Raw genomic sequence first — 15,421 nt, forward strand, 5'->3', positions numbered from 1 at the left:
AAAGCCAAATAGTGGGTTTTTGTGGGGCAGAGTTTAAGGCTTTCTCTTCAAATGTCTCCATAAAGAAATTGGCCAAGGGTGGGGAAAGCGGTGAACCCATGGCTGTCCCATCTATCTGTTTGTAGAACTTTCCTTGCCAAACGAAATAGCCTGAGTTCATTGTGAACTGAAATAGGGCTGAGATATGGGGAGGAAACTTGGCTTGGATGAGCTCTAGGGTTTCTTTGAGTGGGACATTAGTGAATAGGGACGAGACGTCAAAACTGACCATAATGTCAGTGTGTTGGAGTGCGAGGTTTTCTATACGGGCTTTAAAGTGGGCTGAGTTTTTTGTGTGTGATGGTGTGTTGCCAGTGTAGTGTGTGAGCGTTTTGGCTAAATGTTTGGCTAATTTATATGTGGGGGAATCAATGCCATCCACTATGGGATGCAATGGCACACCTTAGATGATAGAATCAACAAAGCTGGTATGGTAGGAAGTCAATTGAATAAATTCATATGGAATAAGAGAGAATTAATTTGTCGGAACACTAAATTAACTGTATACAAGACGGTGTTCAAACCAGTTTTAACTTATGGATCTGAGAGCTGGGTCAGAAGTAAAACACTTGACCAAAGACTAGAGACCACAGATATGAGAGTCCTGAGAAAGATTAGAGGCGTGAACAGATGGTATTATCATATTAAAAACGAGGATATTAAGAAAGAACTTGACATTATATCGGCATCCAGGAATGCATTAGCAGAGCTAATCTCAGGTGTTATGGTGATGTGAACAGAATGGGTGAGGAAAGATTATAAAAACAAGTGTTCTCTGCCAAGTTTGTAGGAAAACGACACAGAGGGTGACCAAGATATAGGTGGATTGATGCAGTATAAAGTGCCTTAGATGATAGAAATATAAGATCTGGTAATGTTGGAGTCTTGACAAGTAACAGACTGATTTTGAGAAAAATTGTATGATGTAAATTTTTCTAATCTCTTTTAGAAGAAAAACTTGAAATAATAAAGAAAATGAACAGGCGAGTCCAGAGCAAAGATAGGACAAGAATACAAAAGTGGGTGAATCAACTATAAGAGCAATTTTAAGCAAAACTGCTGAATACATAGAGAAAGGTAGGGTTGATTCAAGTTCATTATGCATGCACTCGAAATCAAAGCATTATAATCATTGAATTAGTGGGACATCTTTCTGATAGAAGATTGTAACCAAAATCAGATCCACTGACCTTATTAAATCAAAAGCATTGTCTCTTTGCATCCTTGAAATAAAGGGCTATCAATGATGGAGAAGAATTCCACGCTAGTGTGGGGTGGGTTGAACGTTTCATAAAGAGAAATAGCCTTCATAATGTTCTAATCACAGGTGAAGCTGCAAATGTAGATAAGGAAGTTGCCACAAATTCTTCAGATTTTGAAGAAAATTGTGGAAATTGGGGCTATTTTGACCAATAAATATTTAATGTCGATGAAACTGCGTTTTTGAAAGTGAACCCCTTCCAAGACTTTTTCTGGCCAAAACAGAGAAATCTCAGCCTGGTTATAAAGTCTCAAAGTCAAATGAAATTACTGCGAGCCGTTTGGAAGCACATTCTTCCACATTGTACAAATGATTATAGAGGCTTTTCAAATGAATCTAAGTCAATTAAATCTCATTCTGAGAAATTGAGTGATTCCGGCCTGCTAAATTTAGATGCACAGTGGGAAGATCCCGAAGAATATGTTGAAATTTTAATCAATGACAAGCCCAAAGAGATTTTGGAGAAACAAATTGGCATATTTTTCATGCAACCGAAGTTCTTAAGCAGCAATGCTTAGAGGCTCACCTTGATAAAGAGAGAAGCAGTAAAATTTGCAGAAAGGCAATAGGGCCATAGCAACCAAAGTTCTTAAGCAGCAATGCTTAGATGCTCACCTTGATAAAGAGAGAAGCAATAAAATTTGCAGAAAGGCAATAGGGCCATACCGTCAGATGTATGAAGAAAAGAAACGGAATGCCTGCCAAACTACGTTAGCTGAATTCTTTGTTAAGAATCAGAATAATAAATTTATATTCTGAATATGTTTTATTGACTTTCAGCTTCATGGTTTTCCTTTAACTAAGTCCTGAGACATACCCTAATTCATTTATAAAAAAAATTAAGAGTCAAAAAAGAAATTTGAGGAACGAAATATTCTTTTTCCTATAGGTTATTATATTTGATTAATGCACCTGTTTTAAAGAACGCATCAAGCACATTAATCGCGGGATTGTAATTACTAATTACTTTCCAAGGCTTTCTTCTGATCATTATAATATAAATCATGTCATCAATTCTTGCCATATATGCAGAAGACTGTGCTAGTTGAACACAATTTAAGGTTTTATTACTAGCTTCGAGTTTTTTTCACACTCATCTATTACAAGTCAGATATTCAGTATAATATGAAAATATAGTGATATTTAAATATATTCATTAATAGATTTCACAGACACACAAAAGAGACAATTGAAAATATCAATTGCATCCTTAATGGAGAACCTATAGAACAAGTAAAACATTTCAGCTACTTAGGCTTGATTTTTAGTGAAGATGGTAAATTAAATATGGAAATAAACAATATAATCAATAAAGCCAGTATAGTTTGCCCATCGAGTGGAGGTCCCTCGACACTTCTGCACATGTCAGGAAAAGGAGAATCCATTCTGATAAAATCAATCTGTCTTCTGGGATGTGTTTGTTTATTATTACAGGTTGGAAAATTTAGCTTTTCTTTTACGAACATTGTAGTTTTTAAAGTGCAACTATTTTGCTTGTATAACAGTTGGAAAAATATGTAGAGTATTAACAAAATTAAAAAAGGTATAACATAAAACAAAAATTTAACTAAGTTTATTTTTAAGAAAGTTTTCTATAAAATAAAAATAATTATACAGAAAAACAGAAATTTTTTCAAATGAACTTAGATATTCTAAACTTACAGTTGAGAGAACTGAGACACTTTAATGTCCTAAACCGATTAATTATTTATGACTTGTTGTGACTCTTTTAACAAACCCATGCAAAAAAAGGTTTGGGAAAAAATACCATTATCAAATCCTTTTAATCTTCATAGTCATCTGAATCGGTGTCCGAATTGCCATCACTTTCACTTAAACTGATCACCAAAGGTTCACATAATTCTTTGATAATTCCGTCTCTGTCCCAATACCTATTTTCCAATGAGGTGACATGAAAGCAATATTTTCCCCAGTTTTGAACTGTAATACTTTCAATCGCCTGTTCTGAAAGCTTAAAAAGTTTCGACATGTCAATATCTCCAGTTACGTTGCAATGGCAAATGAAACCTTTCACTTCTGCCCAAACATACTCAATAGTATTAATATTGCAATGATATGGTGGTAGCCTGAAAGCTAGAAATCCATGCTCTTTGAGCATCATGTCGAATTTAAATAGTTTAGTTGTGAGCAAGTTTCTTTGGACCAAATTAAGCAATTCAGTTTTTCGCATATCTGGGGAATGTTATTTGCAGAGAGCCAATCCATAAGAACTTGCTTCTTATTCGACCAATTTGGAACTTTGTTTGATTGAATAGAGTGATATGAAGCGTTATCAATTTTAACAGCATTTTTAGGAAGGTTTGGAATCAGTTTTTCTTCTGCCCACTTTTCGAGGATCGTAGAATTCATTTGCCTATGGTAGTTGGCTTTGTATAGTAAGTTTGAATACAGTAAAAAACCCATTTCTCAACCTGCACACAAAACTATTATGCACCGAGAGGCATTTCTGGTTTGACTGCCAACATTTTCCATAAGTTAAATTACTATCAATCCAAGTTTCATCTAGATACACAATTGGTTTTTTCTCCTCCCTGAAACGTCTCGTTGCTCTCAAATACTGCGTTCTAGATAAAACAATGTCACTTCGCTCCATGATAAGTTTCCTTTTATTCTGGGACTTTTTAAAACAAAACCTGATTTCATGAAGTATTTTCCTTAAAGTTTCTCTTTTCCAAGGAAAATTAATTTTTTCTTTAAGCACAGGAATCAATTTTGCAACCGTTGGCACTCTTTTCTCTATCACGTAAAATTTGTGAATAGTTCTTCTTATAACGTCTACATCAAAATCATTCAAAGCTACGGTTTCGATGGTTTTCTTTACTCTGGCACTTTTTTAGAGATTTAAATTTTGGCTTACCTTCACCTTTTGATTCCCTACGAATTCTTTTAACAGTTGACCCCGATATGCCCACAATTGTACTTGCACATTTTATGACTTGAAAGAGGAACAAGGAGAAGATTCTTTTTTGCAGAATGTCAGCACATTATTCAGTATTCTTTTGCAAGAGCTACTGAAACGTTTAACAACAGAACTTGTTGACTGTACTGGATCCATCATACAAATTAATAATAAAAAAAAATAATGCAAAAATGCGACAACAAAAATCAAACTAGTACAGCAACAGTCAAGAAAGCACGTGATTTCGCATGTTGGCGACCAATTTGTACATCTCCTTAATTTCTTTCTCTCCTTCAGCATGAATAGACTATTCTTGGCAAAATGCCAAGGAGAGATCTACAAACGGTGGGCGAACTATATGGTAGGAAGTCAACTGAATAAATTTATATGGAATAAGAGAGAAATTAGCCAAAACACTATTAGCTGTATACAAGACAGTTTCAAGCCAATTTTAACTTATGGATCTGAGAGCTAAAATCATTAATTCTTAATGAGAACATTAGGAATTAATGACTTTTCTTAGAAATTTGCACCAACTGGGGGAAAGGTGCTCTAAAAAATTGCTTCTTTTTTCCCATTCATATGCCTGGATTATTAATGAAAATTATTGATCAAATAAAATATGCTCTAATGGTGAACAGCACTTAGACTGACATGTCCTAGCAAAGTTCCAATTACTGATTATACTCGCAGTACTTATTTTTACGTTTTCTTAAGTGATTGGATTAGGGATAATGCCTGTATCATTTCAGTTGGCCTTTTTCCTAATTATTCCTAATAGTAATAAAATTCAATTGAATTACCCTTCAAAATATTAAATTCAGAATGAGCTATTTTATATTTTTCAGATGTAGATGACGACGACATTCATAACTCAGTTTGATGTTGGTGTAATAGATATGAATGATCCACAATAAAAAGAATTGAAGGATATTTTATAATTTCTTCGAAATAATAAAACTACTTAAGAAAACTTATAAAGGTAGCTGGAGAAGATCTGAATCATACAATACACTGTTTTTCTCAAAGGCATTGCATAATATTCAATCTAATTGCAAGGAAGTATTCTTTTTAAGAAACATTTTTGCTGCATTTCAGTCTCATTGTTTTAAATGCATTTTGAAGTGCATATAGTTTTTAGTCATGCCCACGCAATTCATTGCAGGTAAAACTCATCACAGAAAAAATTGTGGAAAATGTTATTCGCTGAGAATTTCTTCCCTAGAAAATTGAAATAATACTGTAATGATATTCATATATGAAAAGTAAATGCAATACACGATATCACAAAATATAGTTGCTTTATGTATTATTTCTTTAGATTTTAATTAGCTTTTCATAATATCATTATTCTTTCCTATTTAGATACTACAGGTTCTGTAGGTGGAATATTAACTTTTATGAAACTTGAATAGTATGGTTATGGAGAAAGGGCAACATATTTAAGAGTATTTATTCTTCTAACAATTCGCTATTTTTCTGAGCACTTAGACACCCATCCAGATGTGATATATATCTTTTTTTAATCTCGAAATACACATACTTTGAAAATGGCTCCACTTTTCCTGTACAGTAAAGACATTGTATATCATTTACAGAGCTAGTTTAAGAAAATAGTATAAATTTTATATTTCTCTTCTTTGCTGAAAAAAAGTATAGAAGCATGCTCCCAAAGTGAAATGAAATACATAGTTATCTTGTGAACTGTTCAAAAATAAACTGTAGTCAGAAATATGTTGTTAACGACCAAGATATATCAACTTACCCTCTCTATAAGTTTTTCCTCTCCAACCAATGAGCTGTATATTTGAAACTTGCAGTGGGAAGAATGTTTGTAATTGTTTTTAGGTGAGAGATGAAGTTCGTCATCTAATGCGAGACCATAGATAGCACTGCTTATTGCAAACCTCAAGTAGCTTGAAAAAGTTCTGTGTTTGGTCTCTAGAGCAGGATTTCTGAACCAGGTAAAAATTAATAAAAATTACAATGAAAAGTAAATAAAATAACCAAAATGCTAAAAAACATTCCTTAGCCAGCCTATTGTTGTACAGCTATATAGTACTCATGTACTATAGCTTGTTGCTCAAAAGATTTGTGAAAAATTTCTTTCTTTGCCTTGGGAATTACCAAGTTCCAGATACAATGTAATCCCTGGTCTGCATTATACACAGAGGTTGTTTTTTGCAATGTTATTTCTTACATATAGATGTAAATGTTACTGCTGCTGTGCCTTTTGTAATATTTTCCTATTAGTGTCATATTTAATTATTTTTATTTTTTATTCTCTTGACTCTATTACTGTCTATCCTTATTTCTCTCTCTCTCTCTACACTAGTTTATCTTTAATTTAACTTTCCCTATCCTTTATTAACTCTACTCTACAGATTAGTACTTTTCCGGTACCGGGAGAACTCTGGAAATTTATTTAGATTTATCGACTGCGCCACCAGTGTTCTCCTTATGGTATTAGATGTACTCTGAAACTATCCTAAAGCTTAATTTAACAGTTGCGGCTAATATTTAATTCCTTCACACACAGGTCTGGTATTTTTTTGGAAACATTGCATAAAGATCAGGCAGCACACTTTGTAAAGAAACATCTTTATTTAAACTAAACTGCAATTATACAGTATCGTATGGTAAAAAAGGGTTCTCTCTTAACTTTGCATAAAATTTCAGCAATTAAACATTATATGCAAAGAGTCATGCAACATACTATATTAACACTCAAAGAAAACTATCAGCCCTTCTCATTTCTAGGATTATCATGCTCTATAATTTATAACAAGTATTTCCAACTATATTTGTGAACAATTTATTCTTAGATTAGCTTTCCAGTCCTGAACTATATTAAGCACAATAAATGTCCTGCAGACTCTCAATCAGTTTCACATATCTTAAGCAATCGCAACAAAATGTACTCGGATATCTTTAACGTTACTATATACCCGTTCCTAGTTTTCCTTTGGTGTCCCATTTGTTTCAGGGTTTGATGTCCACGCAAAGATTCTGTCATCCCACGTGGATGACTCCCTGGGTTTGAAGCACATTTTTTTCCGGTGTTACTGAATCGGCCAAAGGAGTCAGATGTTCAAGACACTTAGCAGACTGTCCTACTGGCAATGCATGCTGGTCTTGCTTCTCTTCTCCGGTGGCCATCCCTCGCAACTTCAATGGGCCAATGATGCATGCCGAGTGGACTGGATTTGAAGTTCTCACTTCCTTTTTTTTTTTCTTTTTTTTTTTTTTCTTAGATGACATCCTTTATACGATTTCTCGGGTCACTGAACTGAGGATTGAGGCCCCTGAACATTCCTCCGCAAACAGTCTTGACCTTCACGTTTATGTTCACTTTTAGTGAACACTAAACGTGACAACAGCCCCCCCCCCTAGTGTGTGTGTGTGTGTGTGTGTGTGTGTGTGTGTGTGTGTGTGTAAATATTGTTCATTCTGTTCTATTCCCTGAAAATAAGGCTTGTTTATTGCAAATGCTAGTTGTTGCCATATCTGAAATCTGAGGTCTTTAATATATATATATATTTTTTAAATCTTTTCTAGTTACTAGACAATAATTCTAACAATCACCAGGCTGAAAGCTATGTGAGACTCATCACAATTATGATCTTTAAGAAGAAACAATTCTCAGAAGTCTCACTAAAGAGCCATAAGTAATAACCTAAAGTGAGAAATTTCCAGTTCCATTCTTTTAAATAATTCTGAACAAAAATGCCTATTTCTTTTATAGGTGGATACTGTAATTTCAGATTCATAATAATCACTTTCTCATAAAAAAAAAAATTAAATTATCTGAAGCAGTTGCTTTGTCCCTTTTTAGGAAAAAAAAAAAAAAGCACAACTATGCTTTGTTTTCCACTTTTTTTTTTCTTTTTTTTTTGGGCAGTGGTATATATTTTTTATGGCTACTACTGATGAAGGTTGTACAACTATAGTACATCAGTATTATAGCTATACACCAGTAGGCTGGCTAGGGAATATTTTAGTTGTTTTTATTCCTTTTTACCTGATCCGAAATCCTGCTCTAGAGGCTAAATATAGAACTTTCTGAAGCCACTTCAGGCTTCCAGTAAGCAGTGCTGTTGTTTCACATCAGATGATGAAATTCATCTCTTACCTAGAAACAATTAAACATCCATGCTAATTTCAAGTTTTGAATATGCATCTCATTGGATGGAGAAGGTACACTATTCAGTTGGTTGTTAATGACATATTTCTGATTACAGTTTATTTTTGAACAATTCACAAGGAAATTAATTTAATTATATATTTCACTTTGGGAGCATGCATCTGTACTTTGTCTTCTCTACTGAAAAAAAAAAAATTAAAATTTCTTAGTGCCATAAAATACTGGTATTGGAGAATATGTAAAGACTAGTATGGTCTTGACAGGTAACAGATTGATTTGGAGAAAAACTGTAGATAGGAAGTTAGTAATAATGTAAAATTTTTCATATAATACTATCATATCCTGTACACCCCTTAAGGTACATGTCAGGAATTTGATGATGATGATGATGGTAGTATTGCAGCTGCTGATAGCATTTTAGTTGAAGACAGGATTTGTGGAAGTTCACCTATGATCTTACCCCCCCCCCCAACCAGCCACGAGTCTATAGACATCCAGCTAAATCTGGATAAGAGTCTGTAACACCCATTGAATAACATGAATAAGAAGTGCAATTTGGTCTCACTATTTCATCCACATCAGCCAGTAAGGAGGTTAAACTAGCTCTGTAAACAATAATAGCATACAAGATATCCTAACTATTTAAGAAAAGTGGGGTCATTTTCAAAGTACATGTGTATTCAATAACTGAAACACCTCATCTTCTGAATTAGTTCACATAAATAAATACATATATACATACGAGGGTGGTCTGAAAAGTTCTCGGCCTTGACCATAGGTGGCAGCACTATCCGGCAAGTTTTTTTTTCTAAGTTGGTACATCTGTCATAAGCATCCATGTGAAATTGCAAGTCATTCTATCAAGTAGTTTGTTTTATACAGCTGTCCAAAGCAAAAGCGTTGCTGTAATCATGATACTCAGTTTTATCCCTTGAAATGGATAAAACTGAGTATCGTGCAGTTATAAATTTTTTTTGTATAAGAAGGTTTAACACCAAAAGAAATTCATTCGAAGTTCATAAAAGTTTATGGGCACTCTTCTCCTTCATTTTCGACCATTAAGAAATGGGCTGCCGAGTTTAAACGTGGCCGTACCAGCCTTGAAGATAATCCATGTGACAGATGTCCAAAAAGTGTAACAACGCCAGAAATCATTGATCAAGTGCATGAAATTGCTGAGACTAGGCATTTCAAAAGAACGTATAGGAATTTTGCATGAAGAATTGCAAATGAAGAAGCTTCGCACAAGATGGGTGCTGTGCTTGCTCATAGCAGAACAAAAACGCACTCGCATGAAAATCTCTAAACAGTGCTTGGAGCGTTTTAACAAGAATAAAGCTGATTTGTGTGTTGATTTATTACTATGGATGAGACTTGGATTCATCATTACACACCAGAATCTAAACAGCAGTCAAAACAGTGGACAGAAGTTGGTTGTTCAGCACCAAAGAAGATAAAATCAGCAAGAAAGGTCATGGCATCAGTGTTCTGGAATGCTAAAGGCATTTTGTTTATTAATTATCTTGAAATGGGTAAAGCAATAACTGGGGAATGTTATTCCGTCTTTTAACAAGACTAGACGAAAAAATTTGTTCGAAAAAACCCAGTTTGCAGAAGAAAAAAAATCATATTTCATCAGGACAATGCACCTGCCCACAAAGGTGTTTTGGCAATGGGAAAATTAAGGGATCTGCACTATGAATTGTTGAAACATCCACCCTATTCCCCAGATTTGGCTCCCTCTGATCCCAAAACTGAAACTCTTCCTTGCTGATCAACGTTTTTCTTTGAATCAAGAGGTGATTGCAGCTGTAGAGGGGTATTTTGCGGATCTTACTGAGAACCACTACGTGGATGGGATAATGGCTCTGGAATAAATGTATTAGTCTTAAGGGAGATTATGTTGAAAAATAAAAATAATTTTCAAATTATAAATTCGTTTTTTCATTGTTAGGCTGAGAACTTTTCAGACCAGCCTCATGTACACACACACACACACACACACACACACAGCTGGCAAAAAAATGTATACACATTTCAGCAAAAGAAAAACCTGTATAAAAATTGCAATACTAAATTTATACAGACATCAAGAGATGAACACAAGTTACCTTTGACTTCTACAATTATACGAGGGGCTGAAAGTGGTTACCAATTAGCGTGTAGACACTTATTATTGCAGTGAACTACTGCTTGGGCAACATTGGCCAAAATGTCCAGTGGGATTGCTGCGCGTGTTGTCTCAAACGACAATCGCGCCTCGGCCATTTTGTTTGACTGTCCTACCAGTCACGTGTTGATGCTGGTATTCATATGAGTAACAACAGCTTTTGTGAGAACATCGTACTACACGTTGTTACTGTAATTTGATCCAACTTCGAGAAAAGTCCATAGGTGACATCTGTTATAAAGTGTGTATATATATTTTTTGGCAGACTCTCTCTCTGTGTGTGTGCGCGCGTGCGCACACGCCTGAAAGGGGGTGTGCTTTGCATTATGGGATACATACTAAGGCTAGTGATATGAAGTCATTAGCCTCTATATATACAAGTAACTCGGACGTGAATATATTTCAATAGTAAAACTTTGTTTTGCTTACTTAGGAAAAGATTAAAATCAGGTACATAAAATTTTTTAGTATCTTTAACATATATATCACGCCTGGATGGGTGTCAAAATGCACTGAAAAATAGTGAATGGTAGAAGAATTAAATATTCTTAAATATGTTTCCCTCTCTTCCTAACCATCTTATTCCAGTTTTGTAAAAATTAATATTCCAATTACAGAGCTTGTAGTATCTAAGTAGGAAAGAATATTAATAACTTTATACAATAAAAAATATTTCAGAAAGCTAAATAAAATCAAATTAAATACTACATAAAATATTTCTTGTTTTGAATTTGCTTTTCATATATGGATATCATCGCTATTTCCATGCGAAGTTATCGGTGATGAATTTTCTGTTAACTGTTTTTAGTTCTCAGATCATACATCTAAAGAAAAATGACATTTTATAAAAAAATTAATCTCTTATTTGTTTTGTGATGTCTGTATATACCTATGTAAATACAAGAGTGAATTGTGTTTTTGTACATACAGTTGAGTTTTTGATATTTATTGTATGTGAGAATGTAGTGTTAAAATATTTTTGTATTTATATTAATGATGGCAAATGTTAAGTTTGTATGAATTGGAAGTTTTATAATATGGGGATGGGGGTAATTATTTGTTATGTGCAATTTGATTAAATAAAGATTGTATTTTTAAACTTGATTTTCTTTATAAGTTATACTCCATCAGTTCCCAGTTCCAACTTTTATTGTCATCTTGACTATCTTTACAATCCACTGACAGATGAGTCTCTCTCGGGTGTGCTTTATGTGTAAACTGTTGAGTCTGTCAATAAGCTTTCCTCTGAATATTGTGGAAATCAATCACTGTATTCAATGTTAGCTGCCTGATATGAAGCGGGGGGGGGGGATAAAAAGTACTGATAAACACCTAGAGCAAAAATGATATTAAAGCAACTGATAGAACCACAAGAAAGACATATCTCAAAACCCATTAAACCCTATGTTTCATCAAATTGGAATTTGTTCTTTTTTCTTTTAGAATATACAGGGTGTTCGGGATAAATTTTACAGTTTCGTAAGGAAAAAGAAAATCTTCTTTGTATCTATTAAATTTAATGAATTGACAAAAAAACATTACAGGCAGAGTTAATTACAATACTATCAACAAGATTTACTCAAAATAACCACCATTAGCATCGATCACAGCTTCAATTCTGCTTCGGAACCTCGAACAAGCTGATGCTACAGTCTCCCTGGGAAGGGCCGCAAAAATTGTTTTAATTTTATCCATTAACTGGGCTTTTGTATTACTGGAAGTGCGATTGGTGTCTTTTTCAACTGCGCCCCATACAAAATAATCCATGGGGTTAAGGTCTGGGGAGTTTGGAGGCCAAACATTTGGACTGGTGAAGTCGTAGAAATTTTCAGACAACCATTTTTGACTTTTCCCAGAGGTGTGGCAAGGGGCCGAATCCTGCTGCCATACATACGGCCTACCATTGGCTACCCTTGTTATCCAGGGCTTGACTACAGTTAGCAACTCCACGAACAAAGCCCGAATTCCAATGCCAGGGTTCTTCAACACCTGTTCCTGCAGATTTGCGAGGAATTCTGCTGTACGAACGCAATCAGATCGTCTGCTAGGGATCTTTCTTCTTGCTACATCCTCGTCACCATTGCAAGTCTCTAGTTCATGCCTGATTGTTTTTACTGTATTCAGGGAGCATTGGGCAGCAGTCGTAATATCCTTATTTTGATGGCGGGCACGAATCATCATGATACAAGTTATTCTCTTCCATGATTCAGGTGGGTTCCAGCTATCCATCCTTTCTGACATCTTGTATATGAATGAAGAAGGGTCCAAACTTTTAAATGAAGAGAAGTGTGTGTTAATACATGTAACTTACGGAAAAATATAATTAATTATAAATATGTCAAATTTATCCCGAACACCCTGTATATGAGGATATGTTAGTTCCTTCATGGTGATTATTGCAACTTTTCAGTACATCCTCATATCTACAAATAAAAACTGATTTCCAGTTGATATGATCTTACTTGATTTTTCAGCATTGTTCTGAAAATTACACTATTTTTTCATTTTGTTGAAGTTACAGATTTGGTAATTTAAGAGCTGAATACATGGATGCATGGATTAATAGGGAAGTATATGAGCATGTAAAGGTAATTTCTTTGTGAAAATTGACATGGTAAATTTTTTTTTTTTTTTTTCAAGTATGTACAGAGCAGCATATTTGTTTGTACATGCTTCTGTAATTTAACAATAATAATAGGCCTCTAAAACATCAGCAAGTGTTGCTTCTAAGCCTCCGTAGAGTCCAAAGACATCACGAGCAGTCGAACTACATACCATAGTAACTATCATACCTGGTCTTGATGACATTAAGTATTGGAGCTTTGCCACCTGCCATGCAAAAAGTCTCTTCCTTACTCACATGGCATTTAGTTTCCAAGGATGGCCTCTTGTTCTCCCATCACACATTATCTTGTAATAATTTTGCTGTGTCTATCTGATAGGCTTCTTCCATCTTCCAAGCTCTGCAGATCACATTCCCTTATTCTGTCCTTATACCATTCCAGAGTCCCAACAGTTATTCATCCCTGCACTTTCTCCCTCCATCTCTCTCTCCAATGTTTTCTTATTTTCAACATAGCTAATACCTCCTCTGTCTCTTGACGCAAAGTTCCTCCAATGTGATAAAACTCATTTTCCATCTTCTCTAAGCATTGTATAACTTAACTGTGACACTTAACTACATTGAAGCATTCTTCAGCCTAAAGTACCAAAAAAATTGTCAGAATTTCCTGAGCATCATCAGCAAACAAATTGAATATCTCCTGTCACACCATGAATTATATCATTGATATATAAATTAAACTACCCGCCTTCCTTTTGCAGGACACTGCACCTCCATACACAACATGCTGGCTCCTATCAGTCAACAATCCCTATCCTGCTCATTTCAACAGTAGTTTAATATGTGGTACTTTGTCAAATGTTTCTACAAAGGGCATATAAGCATATCTTTTGTCCAACATACCAGTCACTCTATTATAAAATGAAGCCAAACTATCAAGGCAAGTCTCTTAACAAACCCATGTTGTTCTCTCTAGAAACTTCCATTCTCATCAATCCAGGTTTGTATTCTGTCTCTAACACCATCACTACACCTGAGACACATGCTAGTCTACAGTTGAACTCCAATGACTTGGATTCTGTCTTATGCAGTGAGCATAATTTTTTTTTCTCTCTGTTCTTTTGGAACTGTTACTTCCTATTGTTATACATCTGTTGAACAATCAAGTTGAGGGTACTGCCAGCTCTTTTGTACATTTTCTGATAATATATGCTGTGATATCCCATCCAGTCCTGAAGCCTTATTAAGATTACTTAATATTCTAAAGACTTCCCATTCTTGAATTATTAGTTTTTTTTTTTTGTCCTTCCTATTGTTATTCAACACTATTCCTAACCTCCATGATATTTTCAGATGTGATCTAGGTTCCATACCCAGCAGCTAAAATCTGGTTTCCATATTCATCCTTTCTTCTACTGGCAACATTACTGTAGAACTCTCTAGGATTTTTGCTTTTCTACTTTAGCCACTCGCCATTCATATGCCAGTTTCTCCTTACTACACCCACCACCTTCCTAGTCTGTGCATTATACTCCTCATGCTGCTAAAGGATATCTTGTTCTTTATATCTTCTCCATAACATCCTCATTTCCATAACATTTCCCAGAGGCTCTTGCAAGATCCATCCCTACTTTATTATCTTAACCGTAGAAATACAATTCAATATTGTCATAAGTAACTTATTGCAGACACCAAAGTCCCAGACATTGCTGATTTCTCTCCTTTTCAGTTGGAGCCTGCACATCATCGATCTGTTTCCTTAATTTATCATAGTTTCCTGTTGTCTAATTTTTACTAATTTTACACATTTTTTGTTCTAGGAAGAGGCTCCGTAGCTCAATCAGTATAGATGAAACCCTTTGGTCGGAAAGACCTCGGTTCGATTCCTGTCAGTGACATGAAGAACTTTTATCTGGTCTCTTTCGGCTAAAGGTGAGTTAACTGGTCTCATACGGAGTTGGGTGGTTTTTTCTCCCGGTAACTCGGGTTTTTCATCCCTCAAAACAGGCAAAACTGATCCCGTGAATACACACTGCTACACTCATAATATATTATAGCAAGGAAAGCAATGGGAAACCACCTTGCTCATCATTTCCCTAGTATGATAGCATATAGCTACCCCCACATCTATTCTTTTCCCTACCTGAGGGAATAGAATAGCTGTTCTAGGAAAATGCCCATCCACTCCAGAAATAAAAAAAATCACACAATTCCCCCCCCCCCCCCAATTGGTGCTATCTCCAATTATCACTGTATGAGATATTAAATCCAACACTTGTGTCCTACCTGTTGTTTCATCTACATGCTCCATAAGACAGAGTTGT

At 35.0% G+C, this 15,421-nt stretch overlaps 1 protein-coding gene across 2 annotated transcripts in view; it reads left to right on the forward strand.

Moving 5' to 3' along the window:
• LOC150108070 (WD repeat domain phosphoinositide-interacting protein 2-like) overlaps positions 1-11,590 on the forward strand; it is a 109,900-nt gene extending 98,310 nt beyond the window's left edge. For both annotated transcript variants that reach the window (XM_090390593.1, XM_090390594.1), the window contains exon 11: positions 5,069-11,590. In XM_090390593.1, the coding sequence (XP_090246719.1) occupies positions 5,069-5,103 (35 nt within the window). In that variant the 3' untranslated portion in view covers positions 5,104-11,590. The remainder of the gene's footprint in view (positions 1-5,068) is intronic.
• The last annotated feature ends 3,831 nt before the right edge of the window (positions 11,591-15,421 follow it).

This window comes from Typopeltis vanoorti, chromosome 3 (genome assembly GCF_054136105.1).
Source record: "Typopeltis vanoorti isolate ZY-2024b chromosome 3, IOZ_Tvanoo_1.0, whole genome shotgun sequence".
NCBI lineage: Eukaryota > Metazoa > Arthropoda > Arachnida > Uropygi > Thelyphonidae > Typopeltis > Typopeltis vanoorti.